Genomic DNA, 13,974 nt, shown 5'->3' with positions numbered 1-13,974 from the left:
ACCCAGTGTGGAAAGACAGCCTCTTCCTGGGCGCCTGCAGAAGACTAGTCTCCTGCCTGTGTTCAGATCAAGATGTAGAATTCTTGGGTCCTCCAGCACCAAGTCTGCCTACATAATGCCATGCTTCCCACCGTGATGGTATTAGACTGAACTTCTGAAACTGTAAGTCAGCCCCAACTAAAAGTTTGCCTTTGTGACCTTAGTATTATGTCCTTTTAAAGCAATAAAATGCTAAGACAGTATATATACAAATTCTGTAAATAACCTGTATATTTCAGACAAAAGCAAATGTAGGCACTATGTTGGTAGCCAGAAAGTTCCAATGTTGCTTTCCTTTCAAAAGTGGCATAAATCATCGGAATAAATGAATATATAGATGTGAATGGAGTTTTTTGATATTTACCAAGTTGAACCTCTAAATCCTTGCTTTTGGATTATAGGTTAAGTAACAAGGGCTAAGAAGCTGGGCAGCAAAGGAGTAGTGAGTTCTAGAGAGCTGGGTGTCAGACTGAGCCAAATAACTCACAGCCTATTGAGAAAAGCCAAGGCAGAATTCTGGAGGCAAGAACTGAAGTAGAGGCCATGGAGGAGTGCTGTTTACCAGCTGGCTCATGATCACTGTTACACACTTCATGACTACCTCCCCAGGAGTAATTCCTCCCACACATCAGGCTTCAAACCGAAAATTCCCCCCAGGTTCACTATAGCCAATGTCATGGATACATTTTCTCAACTGAGGTGTCCTCTTCTCAGAAGACCCTAGCTTGTGTCAGGTTGACAAAATCACCAACCTAACACCTTTGAGGGTTGTACTAGTGAATGATGGAAATACTTTCTAGCTAAGTGTCTGTGGTAATTCTCTTCAGCCTCATAGCTAGAAAGCAGCACAAGCTGGAATAATTGTATCTGCAATTAATGTAGTGCTTCGGGGAAGCCATAGGTAAAGGTTTCTGGGAAGCATAGTTTTATTAGCATGGTTATGTGGCATAGGCTAAATTGTGTGTTACCTTGAAACCATAAAAAGAAACCACATGAAGTAAGTGCCAGTTTTGTGCTCAGGAATATCCTCTTTGACATTCACTACAAAATGCTCTGTTAAATGTTTGGAGCATATGTTTTGAATGATAAGGAAAGAAACAAGATTATGTTGCAGCATAAGCACTTCTTTGTATTAATATGTTAATGATATAGTATTAATAATTATTTCCCTGAAAGATGAAGAGAATGAGCCACAAATAAAAGTAAGTTATATTCCTAAGGGTATAGGGCAGCATTCTCTGCTATGTTCCATTCCTATATTGATGTTGATCTAATCATGTGCAGACAGGCTTCTGCTATTTGAATGAAATGTGATAATGATATCTTCTATTGAATGTCAGTAGACTAGAGAGGAGTATTACAGTGTACACCAAGGCAGAAAGGATAGCACCAGAAATGGCATCCTCATGATAGTTTCTGCCCTCCAAGGCAGTGTTTCTCAATCTGTTCGTCAGGACCTCTTTGGGGTCACATATTAGATATTCCACATATCACATATTTACATTAGGGTTCATAACAGTAGTAAAATTATAGGTATGAAGTAGCAACAATATAATTTTATGGTTGGGGTTCACTTAACACGAGGAACGTGTTAGAAAGATTAAGAACCACTACATTAGGAAGTCTCTTTAACCTGCTGTGGTTTCTAGGAAATAGAGTGCAAGTCACATTATGAGCAGTTAAGGTCCTGATCAATCAATCCCTTGAGAGTTTGCCTGTAGTTTTTAACAAAGGCTTAGGCGTTGCAATTTTACTTCTACTTTTTGAATGCACTAATAGAGTAACGGCAGTGGAAATGTATTTTGTATACATTTCAGGATTCATTTGTCTTATGTTTTTGGATGTTCACATTATTTGGGAAAAGAGAAGTCAATCGAGTATGAATAGTGCAGATGGCTACAATTTAGTTTTTTTAACAAATCATACTTTTTCATATTTAAATTAGTAATCCTACTTTCCCATATTTTGCTACTTTTAAGCCAGTATGACCTACTGTACCAAATTTTATGGGAATATAAATATTGCTGTCAGTTATCACAGATTTCATCTGCTGTAAATTATTTATATCTAAAAGAGTTATTGTATCTCAATTCTTTATCTGGTTCACTGGCTAAGTATTCCTTTGTGCTGTTATGTTCTTAGGTAATTTGCTAATTCTCAGGTGATTACTAATATAATTCAATGTCCCTAGTGCAAACCTTGGTGCTGTAAACAATGTTATACTGTCTATCTATGGATAATTTATTCAATGTAAGTTATTTCAGGATGTTTTTCAAGAACATTTTTCAGCAGCTGGGTAAGTCGCCGTGATTTGCCTGATCTTCTAGTAGCAGGCTTAGCTGCACATTCCCAAATAGCAGAGGATTGAAAATGTGGCTCATCCATACTTGTGTAGACTCTTAATTGTATTGTAATAGATAGCCAGGAATACAAAGGTTATATGTATCAGTGGGAGCCATGTGATGTCTAACACATGTTTGCCTTGTGTAAACTTAAAAATCCTAGGTCGTTTTTTAAAAATTGGCATGTAATTGTTATGTATAGTCACTCTACTTACTATGCAGTACCACGCCATAATTTGTTCCTGTCTAACTGTGACTTAGTATTCAATGATCATACTTTCCCTGTACTCCTTCCTCCACTCTTCCCAGCCTCTCCTCACAACCATTTACTTTCAACTGTTATCAAATCAACATCTTTAGACTCTCCTTCCAAGTGAAATTATATGGTGTTGTTTTTTCTCTATGAGTTATTTCATCTAACAATAGTGTCTTATTCCATTCATATTATCATAGATTACAGGATTTCATTGTTTTTCACTGTTGAATAGTATCCAGTATATCTGTACTGGGTTTTTCCATTCATCCAGCAGTTGATGAACACCAGACTTGTTTACTATTTTTTGACTATTTTGTGAACAGCTCTGGTGAACATGGGAGTGTAGAACATCTATTTGATAGACTTATTTCATCGTGTTAGATGTGTACCCAAGCAGTGAAATGACTAGTACTGTTGTCCACATAACATGCTGATAATTTACACTCCCACCCTCAGTGTTTGTGGCTCTGCTTTTCTCTGCAGCCTTGCCAACATTCCTTACTTTGTGTTGCTATCACTGTGGCTGAAATGATGGCTTATTATGCTTTTGATTTGTGTTTCTTTGTTACTTAGCAGTATTGTCTTATCACCTACTTTTAGTGTCATTAGTTAGACACTGATGTTTTTAAAAATGTCTGTTTGAGTTTCTTGTCCATTTTTTAATCTGTTTTATTTTGCTACAGTGTTTTATGTTGTTATCTGGTGTTGGGGTAATCTTGTTTCTTAGAATTTATTGGGAGGTTGGAATAAAGGAGAATTTAGTAGTAATTTTGTTCATTGGTACATTGTTAAGATTTATTGCTCAGAAATTAAAGAGAGAAGATTCTCTTATGCTCAAGCCTTTCTCTGTGGCCCACATAGGGTGAAGGCCTTTTTCACAGTACCTGGCCTAAGGTCTGACTTTTTACAGGGTTGTCTTTGGCTTCAGACAGAGTCATTGCATGGAGCAGTACTCGAGTACTGTCTTGTAGCTGTGACCACCATACCACTAATCTCTGTCATGCTCCAAGCCCCTGGGCAATGAAGACCACTGTATTGGAAAATTAGAACCAAGACCCTTTCTTGCAAAGTCTCCTGGTTTTCAGTATACATATAATCCGAGAAAATACTAGGTATCAGTGATGCTTCTAGATTAGAAGTCTAATAGAGGAGGGTTCATGTTCCTAGGTTATTTAGAGCTGTTCAGGAAGCTCTGCTGACACCATCACCTGGGAAACTGCTCAGCATCAAGCATCTGGCTTTAAGTTGAGAACTCATACCAGGTTTTGTTATGCGTAAGTCCCAGGTATACCTCACCTTTTGTGGTAGCCAGCAGTGTTGCAAGCCAAACTAGTTAGATGCTGGGACAGTGCTGGAATCCCATTATGAGCTTAGACCTAATTATAGCTATGCTACTTGGGTGGAGGAGGGAGCCACAAATTAATAATGCAAAGTTGAGTTGTACCTAAACCTTAGCCCCAGAGATCTGAGTTGTACCTAAACCTTAGCCCCAGAGATCTGCATAAGTCTCGTCAGGTAGCATAACCATGAGCTGCAAATGTACAGACCTCTGCCCAATAACAGAGCTGGTCCTAGGCTGTTTGAAGCTCGCTCTCTCTCTCTCTCTCTCTCTCTCTCTCTCTCTCTCTCTCTCTCTCTCTCTCTCTCTCTCTCTCTCTCTCTCATACAGGGCCTCAGTGTCTCTAGGTGCTTGCTTTTCCTCACTGTGGACTTAGACCTAACAGTGAGACAGAGCTGTCCTGTTCTTCCTCCCAGCTTATTCTGTAGAACATAGCTTGTCCAGGCCGTTAGGCTCCTAGCCTGATGCTGTTCTAGCAGCTAAGTTCCTGGCCCCAGCAGCAAGTTACTAGGCTTTTGTCTAGCCCTGGGTCCTGCTGTGGCTTTGCTAAAGCTGTTCTATCCCTGGGCCATGAACAATTTTCTTTTCTTCTAACTGAGAGGTACCTTGCTTTGCTCTGGGCTTCTTGAAGTTGAAAGACAAGGATGATGGATACCCTTTCCTTCCTGTTAAGTGCAGCTAAAACCAGGCTCTGTAGTCACTCACCTGATTACCCTAGCTTTGTGCCGATATTTTGGTATTTGTGATGGCTCTGTGATTTGCTGTCTGAGGAAAGCCTCGCTAGAGACTGTGATTCAGCAGCTGTCATCATGCTCGCCTTTCAGATTCCCAGTTCTCAAAAGCAAAGCCCTTTCTCTTCTTCCTGACTTGCTTTTCTTGCCAGATAAGTTAAGCAGTCTCTTTCTGAGCTCTCACTTGACCTGCTCTGTCCAGCCATTTCTGTTATAATCTCTTTCTCACTAGCCATGGCAACAAGTTAATAATTATTTTTTGTAGAATACTAAAATACGCTTAAAAAATGATGTTACATTTACATATCTATGTGATCACTGTTACCTTCTTTATTTTAGTTAGCTCCATTGTAGATTTAGTGAAACTTTCTTTCATATGAAGATTTAACATTTTATATTGGTTACAAGTATAATTTTTCTCAAAAATACAGCAAGGTTCAGTGACACAATTTTACTAAATATGATGGACTATGCCCTTCACATCAAAGCAAAATATTGAAGTTGTTTGAAAATAGAGAGGCTCTTCCATGATTTAGGCTGCAACTATTAAATAAGGAGCAGTGGTGGTAAATGGCTAGGTGTTATTTCTGTGTGAAAATAATTCTACTCCACTAGGGAACGTTTTATGTTCTACCCTAATATCAGTGCTTTGCATGTAAGAGATGGTGTATATTCATCATGTTTGGAAAAAATGGTGTTACTACTCCAGAATGAGCTGAAGTACTTCATGAACTGAGAAAATTAAGTATGTAAATGGATAGTCTGGCGTTGGTAGAGAGTGTGCCTTGCATGTGTAAAGAGTAGGATTTAATTCCTAACAGTGCACTGGGAATGATTTCACTCTGGATATGAATCCAAGAGGATCATAGAAGTTCACAGTTTTTGTTTACATGTAGAGTTCAAAGCTACCCTGGTTACTTGATATCTTGTCTCAAAAACAAAAAGATAATGGCTATAGATAGAGATGTAGATGAATAGCCAGCCATGTGGTGCATACCTTTAATCCCAGCCCTCAGGCAGAGCCGGGATAGATAATCTATGAAAGTTTCTGACATACAGGCATACATAACAGTGGGGGAAGTGAAGTGGTATAGCATGATTCATAATTATACATACATATTTCTTGCAATGTAGCTGATTTTAAATATTGTGTTATTTCTTTTCAAACAGGGATATAGCTAGTGCAATAAAAGAACTACTTGATACAGTGAATAATGTCTTTAAAAAATATCAATACCAGAACCGCAGGGTAAGTTGCTTGTTGTTGGTACCATAGATATGGGCTTGCATACAGTTGTTTTATGGCCTGTGGACTGAAGGGTGAGGGTATTGGAATTTGTCTCATTGCATTTGTCCTCAGATGTGGATGTGTGGTTATGTGAGTAAACACTTCACAGACTTACGGAGTATAAATCCATCCCATATTCATTGCCGTCTTTGCCCTTTGACTTAGCCTTCTGTGCTCTTCTTCTGACTTAGCTTATTTTTCTTTCTGTAAATATAGGCACTTGAACACCAAAAGAAAGAATTTGTAAAATACTCCAAAAGTTTCAGTGACACTCTGAAGACATATTTTAAAGATGGCAAGTAAGTATGGTCATTAATACTTTTCTACTATAATTAAATGAATGTTTTTGTAGGCTCTTGAAATTGAGCCAGTAAGAGGTCTCCATGGGTAAAGGCTCTCACAGCCTAGCCTCTCATCCACAGTTTAATTCCAAACACCCACTTAGTGAAAGGAGCTAAAAGAGAAAATTGAACATAGAAATTAAAACATAAGGGCTGGAGAGATGGCTCAGATCTGCTCTTTCAGAGGTCCTGAGTTCAATTCCCAGCGACCACATGGTGGCTCACAACCATCTGTAAAGAGATCTGATGCCCTCTTCTGGTGTGTCTGAAGACAGCTACAGTGTACTTATATATAATAAATGAATAAATCTTTAAAAAAAAAAGAAATTAAAACATAAAATCAGTGGCTGTTGAGTTCTGTCTTCCATCCTTAATAGTCATCTTATTCAACAAAGGCAGCAGATTGGAGAGTGGTTACTGTTCTAACCACAACTGAAACCTACTTTAAGGATTTTGAAACTTTTTGAAAAGGACCAGATGCTAAACTTTAAACTGAACAAACTACCTGAATGCAGTTTGTTTGTATATTTGTTTTCTTGTTTTGTTTTGGTTTTTTTTTTTTGGTGGGTTTTTTTTAAACATTTAGAGATATGAAGTCAGCCCTTTTTTGTTGTTGTTATTCACATTTCAAATGTTATTCCCCTTCTTTGTCTCCCCCCTGCAACCTCCCTATCCCATCCCCCTTCCCCCCTGCTTCTATGAGGATACTTAGCCACCCACCCACCCACTCTTGCCACACCACCCTAGCATTCCCCTACACTGGGGCATCAAGCCTCCACAGGACCAAGGGGCTCCCCTCCCATTGATGCCAGATAAGGCCATCCTCTGCTACATATGCAGCTGGAGCCATGGGTCCCTCCATGTGTACTCTTTAGTTGGTGATTTAGACCTTGAGAGCTATGGGAAGGGTCTGTTAGGTTGATATTGTTGTTCTACCTATGGTGTTGCAAACCCCTTCAGCTCTTTCAGTCCTTCCCCTTACTCCTCCATTGGGGACCCCATGCTCAGTTCAGTGGTTGGCTGTGAGCATCTACCTCTGTATTTGTCATGCTCTGGCAGAGCCTCTCAGCAGACAACTGTATCAGGCTCCTGTGAGCATGACTCCTTGGCATTAGCAATAGTGTCTGGGTTTGGTGTCGGCATATGGGATGGATCCTCAGGTGGAGCAGTCTCTGGATGGCCTTTCCTTCGGTCCATTAAGCCAGTCTTAACTTACTACTTTGTACCAACCCAAAATATTTCTTCTTAAACTTTAGTAGCATCTAATGGAATAGCTCTAAGTTGGGGTTCAATAATTGTATAATTTTAAAGGTTGTTCAGGTGCTGTCAAAGCTGCCAATCCGTGGAAAAAGTAGTATGTAGAGTTTAGAGCTTAATAACAATAATTCTCAATCCTTTCTCCATATTAAAGCCATCCTCGGTCAGTTTATAAATGTTCATTGCCACAGTTCCACTTTGGAAGATTTCTACCTGATTGCCTAGGAACATTGCCTAAATGTAAGCAGGTGGCCTTGGGGTGCTCTCAGGCTAGCACTGTGCTAAAGGGAAGATAAAGTAGCTACATAAGAGAAGACTAGAGATAGGACACCCTGAGTGAAGGAAGACAAAGGCAAATGAGTATTTAAGAAAACTATATGAAAGTCGTAAGTGAACATTAGTTTTAAATTTATAGAAAACTTTCTGTAGAGGCCTGTGTAGATCTAGGGATTGTGTTTTGTGTATGTGCTCAGTATTTAAACAGATCTTATGGGTTATGACATCTGCATTATGGCTTCATGTGGATTGTTGACTGTACTTCAGTTAAGATACTAGAAATTATATTGAAAAAGAAGTAATATATAAAGCTAGAAAATATTCCAACCAGCAAACATTCTTGAAGTTTTAAGATCTTATGTAAAGTAAAACCACACACTTACGATATTATTCTAAGATACCTTAAAAGAACATTGGTATAAAAATTGTACAGTCAATTTTAATGTTCAGAGAAATAAGTATTTTCATTTGTATTACAAATTAAAGATAGTTACATTAATAGTTTTATGTTCCATGTGCAAATTCAAGTAGTCTAGGAAAATGATGTTCTATGGCATAGTTTAATAAACTAAGTCCAAATAACCAAAGGTAAAATTTGCAAAAAGGTATACTAATTTTAACTAGTCAAATATAATGAAAGTTAAAAGGAAATGATATTTCACTAATCTAAAATTTTAGTATATGGATTATTCAAGCTTGATACTATATTTCTGACCTCCTTAGCTTTAAATAGGCTTTTGTTTTGTTTAAATATGCTTATTCCAAATGGAAAATTGTTAGAGGAGCAAGGTCTTTGAAGACATCTTGGACTAGGGAGACAAATTCTCATTGACTCAACTGGGTTATTCCTAACCCCTCCTATGTGAAAAATCCAACCTTCAGCCCTGGTACAGAGAGACTGATAAGGCTACACAGTGGGGGACCTCACAGAACATCCTGGCACACAAATTAGCTTCTTCCCCTCCTCATATATATAATATCCTGCTCACAGTTTCCCCTTCTTGCACTTTCTGGTCCCTCCCTCAACCTTCCCTCTCCTTCAGATCAACTACTCCTCTGTTTCCTTTCCAAAGGGGGAGAGTGAGAGAGAGAGTATGAGTACAAGAGTGCTGGAGTTTTCTGGTCTCCCAGGGGATATCTACCAAACAAACATAGCCTAACAAGATACAGAAAACTGGGACAAACTCTCATATCATGGCTGGACATGACAACTCAGAAGGAGGAAAAGAGTCTGATGTAAAGGCAAAAGTTTCAGAGACACCCCCACCCCATCGTTGGGAGTCCCACAAAAACAAGCTACACCACATAAAATATTTGCAGATGACCTAGCACAAACCCATACAGGGTCTGTGTTTGTTAACATCATGCTTTTGTATTCGTTGGGTCCAGTACTAAATCACAGGGTTTTAAATTAGATAAATTAGGGTGGGTAAGATTAGAAGTAGTTAATATTTCTTTATCATGCCCATTGATGCCACATATTACAGTGCCACTATAGATCTTGAGGTTTAGTATCATGCATGCTTTAGCAGATCATGTCAACTGGAGACTTCGTCCGAATCATCATTTGATCATGTCAGACTTTATTTTGTTAACAGAATTTTTAAAAATTGTATTTTATTTTGTACATGGAATCACAGCTGAAGACCAATCTGAATCTTCCTCTTTGCTCAGTGATTTGTCTGTCCTGTAAATGGTTGTTGGGGTAGCAACCATATAACCAGTCAGAACCACCAGGGGGCAGTGATTCCCAGACACTATAGTTATAACCCTAAGACATTATTAAATTCTAAACTGGAATGCTCAGAACTAACTTGCCTTTCCCCTCTTTTATTTTAATGCTACCATTAATATGACACTAACTGTAAATATTTTAGTTTAAAATAGTGAGTTTGGGGAATGAAATTAATGATTGTTCTTTCTCTTTTTAAACAGGGCAATAAATGTGTTCATAAGTGCCAACCGGCTAATTCATCAAACCAACTTGATACTTCAGACCTTCAAAACTGTGGCCTGAAGCTGTATATGTTCAGAGATGTACTTCTCAGTGGCAGTATTAAACTGCACTTATCTGTAAATTTAAAGTCTGACTGTATAAATTACCAGCCCTCCTGAGGGGTCTAATCCAGGATGTTGAATGGGATTATCGCCATCTTACACCGTATTTTTGTAAAATGTAGCTTAATCATAACCTCACACTGAAGATTTTGCATCACTTTTGCTATTATCATTCTTTTAAGAATTATAAGCCAAAAGAATTTACGCCTTAATGTGTCATTATATAACATTCCTTACAAGAAATGTAAATATTGGTGTTTGTTTCTGACATTTTAACTTGAAAGCGATATGCTGCAAGATAATGTATTTAACAATATTTGGTGGCAAATATTCAATAAATAGTTTACATCTGTTAAACATTTCTTTACTTGAAAAAAAGATGCATATATATATGTGTGTGTGTATATATGATCAGAAGACCAAGACAACTTGGTATAATGTTAAAGATCTTCTAATGGGAGCTTACTAGCAGTTTATCAAATAATAAAGCAACAAGAATTCCTATTTTTTTGTCCTTAATCACTTTGAGCAAAATGTAGTCAGTTAAAATACTTTTGTTAGTTGTTACATATAAAGAACTGGATATTTTTTCACTATTTCCAATCTTTAGAGACCCGAGAAGAGAGATCAGTCTTCAGTGTCTTTGTACTGACAACTATCTGAATTGTAGATTATGGCTCCAAGAAATTACTTCGAGTATGCTAGGCCCTAATAAGCTTTGCACAATGTCCCCAAAGTAGCCACAATTAATTAAAACTTGTAATAGTTGTATTGAGATTTCTATCAGTATTAATATAATATACACTCTTTAAATATGTATAGTTTGTTTCACACTAGAGAAGTTATTAGAAAACTATGTATTAGTATTCATGCTGAGTGAGTTTTTAATTATAAAATAAAGGGAAAATCAGGTTTTGTTCATCTTTTATAAAGAAATTAAATATTAAACTAACTCCATTGACAGATCTTTGCTATATGACAATTTAATTATTTTTGTTCCATTTTTAAAAAGTGAATTTTTAAAGATTGCTGTCATTGACAACATAAAACCACCCAAGTAAATATAAGTGTGTGTGAAAGTTTCCTTACTGAAAAGACAGATAATTGATTGAACTTTTCCGACCTATGAATGTGTTCCTAATTTGATTTGCCTTTATTCAAAAGTGCAGAACCATTAAAACAAGCAAAGTGATAATCTTTAACATTTTCATCAAAAACTACTATTTATTGTTGGAAGATCTAAGGAAAGTCAAGTGTTTGGCTTCCTCTGGGAATGAACACATATTGATGCTCCCTGCTCCAATCTGATGGTGACTTTCCAACTCTAGTATTTGTTTCCACATGGACCAGTAGACAGTCTACTGCAAGCAGAAGTCCTCTTTCCACATCCTGTCTATCCCTCTACCTAAATGTGAATGTTACAGGTTCATAAGGGTTTGTTCGTTTGTTTGTTTGTTTGATTTTTTTCCTAGTGGTTTATATCACATACTTTGCTATTTAAATTTTATTTTATTTTTGGTAGATCACTCCTAGGTGGTTCCCATGCCCTGTGAGTTTTCTCTTCCATTTACATAAATGTTTCCAACTCCCCACTCCTCCTTAATTAACCTTTCATAAAAGCACTCCAAGATCTGTGATCAGCAAGTTCTTCATACAACTAGAAAGAAGTTGCTAACAGTTTACACCTGGATCTGCAGTGTTTTCATTGCAACTAGGCCATCCAGCAGACCAGCTGTGAAATGTATGCCTACACACATACAAAGGTGTATGTGGCCATATATTGCTCTCAGAAATGGATTCAGAACACCAAGTCATACCTCCCTGCGCCCTTCTTTCTGCTCTTTCTGCAACATACAAGTGGGGAGGAAAACCACTGCAGATGGCCCAGGACAAGAGACACAAAATATTGAGAGTTAAAACTAAAAATGGGCAAACAGAAGGAATTAGTCTTATTTTCTGTTGTTCACAACACTACTGCAGATTACGTTATAAAGAGATTTATTTAAGCTGACAGATTGGTCCAGATTTGAGAAGCTCGATGTTTTAGATGTTTGAGAATCACTGTGGGGCAGCCCAATAGTAATGAAGTACTGGTTTCTCCTTGTGAAGCTGCATGTATACAGCTCAACCTTGCTAATCTTCTTCTGCAAGCCTAACACTATCCAGAGGCTTCCCTGCCAGGTTTCATGGCTGGATTAAGTTTCTACCCATTTAACAGCTTACAGTGACAGTCCCAGAAGGAATTTTGAAAAGGACAAACATTTTTAAACCGTGATAGTCACCTTGCATGCATGTAGTTAAGTCTCTTCGGTTTTTGTTTTTGTCTTAACTGCACAGACCAAACTAGCCTTGACTTTACCTTTCTCATTCAGCTCCCAATCCTGGAAGTGCTGTGCACCAGCGCACCTAGGGCTTCATATATGTTCTCTAAAGTAGATGTAATGGCAAAGCTTAGCTGACCCAGGAATTAACGGATCTACCAGCCTAGAAACAGTAGAGATAAAATTGTGTCAAAAAGCTCATCTTAGTTGTTCCACTCAGTGATTTTAAAACAATAATATGGAGTGGTGCGACCTTAGCTCAGGTATAGAACAGGCATCACTGTGACATCTCACACTCAACTACTCTAGTTCCTCATTCCCAGCTCCAGGCAAAAATGAGCTATCTTTGTCCCTATAGGTTTTCCGTTCTAGGACATTTTCTACAACTATGCCAGTCTTAGTTACTATTCTATTACTTACTATGAAATGACAGCATAACCAAGGTAATTTACAAAACAAATAATTTAGTTGGGAGCTTGCTTACAGTTTTCAGAGAGTGAGTCCATGGCTCTCATGGCCAGAAGTATGTTGGCTGTCAGGCTGCTTGAACAGTAACTGAGAACTCACATCCACAAGCAAGAGAGCAAGAGGCAGAGAAAGACAGGCAGAGGCACACACACACACACACACACACACACACACACACACACACACACACACACACAGCCTGACATGGGCTTTTAAAACTTAAAGCCCACTCCCAGTGATATACCTCCAAGGCTATATGTAATCCATCAAACTTCACCAACATATATTGAAATACAGGAGCCTGCGGGAGCCATTTTCATTCAAACTACCACAATATGTTGTGCCTCACCCTTCCCACTTAACCATGTCGGTGTGTCGGCGTGTGTGGTATACTTTATCCTTTCTTGCTGAGTAGCAATCCATCATGTTTCATACTTTCATTTATCCATGTAAAAATTTGTTAGCATTTCAGTTACATCTAATTTTTTTGGTGGAAATCTTGCTGTAAGACTTGAATTTTTGTTAAGAGGATACTTAGCATCAGGATTGCTGTTCAGTAACTTTATAATTTCCAAGTAGCTGTGCTGTTTTATATCCTTGGGAGTAAAATATGAGGGTGCCATATTTCCTCACATGTTTATCATTTTAACAACTTTTTAAAATCTTTGAGCGCATGTGTGTATGTGTGTTTGGGGCTGTGTGTGCACACAAAAACAGCTAAGAATACGTGTTCCCATGGTGTATGTTCATGTATATGAGTGCATGCTCACACTGCACATGCCCTGCCATACATGCCATATGATATACATAGATGTCCTAAGACAACCTTAGATGTTCAACTCTACCTTTTTCTATTTCCACCTAACATCTTGGTGTAGATACATTGAGATGCCCAGCCCTGTGGCTTTCTGTGGGTTCTGAACATCTAAATGCAGAATCTTATTCTTGCCCTGTACCTTACCTCTCCTCAGCCCACAGCATCTTTTTATTTCAGGTAAGTGAAATGTTTTTATTTATTTACTAATTTTGAAAGGGGAGGATATTTTGTAGTATAGGCTAGCCTTGAATTCCTGATCTTCCTGTTCCAGTCCCCCCATGCAGGTGTATACTGCCAGCTAAAAATGACTTTAATTGTGTGTGTGTGTGTGTGTGTGTGTGTGTGTGTCAGTGACATTAACATCTTGTGGGCTTGTTATTTCACATACTTTTGTTACTTTTTCATCCCTTCAATAATAATTCTATATAGGTTAGCAGAATA

The 13,974-nt window shown here is 38.0% G+C and overlaps 1 protein-coding gene across 2 annotated transcripts in view; it reads left to right on the top strand.

Moving 5' to 3' along the window:
* Positions 1–10,431, top strand: part of Pdcd10 (programmed cell death 10) — a 42,119-nt gene extending 31,688 nt beyond the window's left edge. For both annotated transcript variants that reach the window (XM_087629646.1, NM_001009542.3), the window contains exons 6-8: positions 5,878–5,956; positions 6,212–6,294; positions 9,805–10,431. In XM_087629646.1, the coding sequence (XP_087485772.1) occupies positions 5,878–5,956; positions 6,212–6,294; positions 9,805–9,886 (244 nt within the window). In that variant the 3' untranslated portion in view covers positions 9,887–10,431. The remainder of the gene's footprint in view (positions 1–5,877; positions 5,957–6,211; positions 6,295–9,804) is intronic.
* The last annotated feature ends 3,543 nt before the right edge of the window (positions 10,432–13,974 follow it).

Source organism: Rattus norvegicus, chromosome 2, assembly GCF_021556685.1.
Source record: "Rattus norvegicus strain SHRSP/BbbUtx chromosome 2, alternate assembly SHRSP_T2T, whole genome shotgun sequence".
In the NCBI taxonomy this organism is placed as follows: Eukaryota; Metazoa; Chordata; class Mammalia; order Rodentia; family Muridae; genus Rattus; species Rattus norvegicus.
Note: the sequence above shows the minus strand (reverse complement) of the source record. Positions and strands in the feature narration are given on the sequence as shown.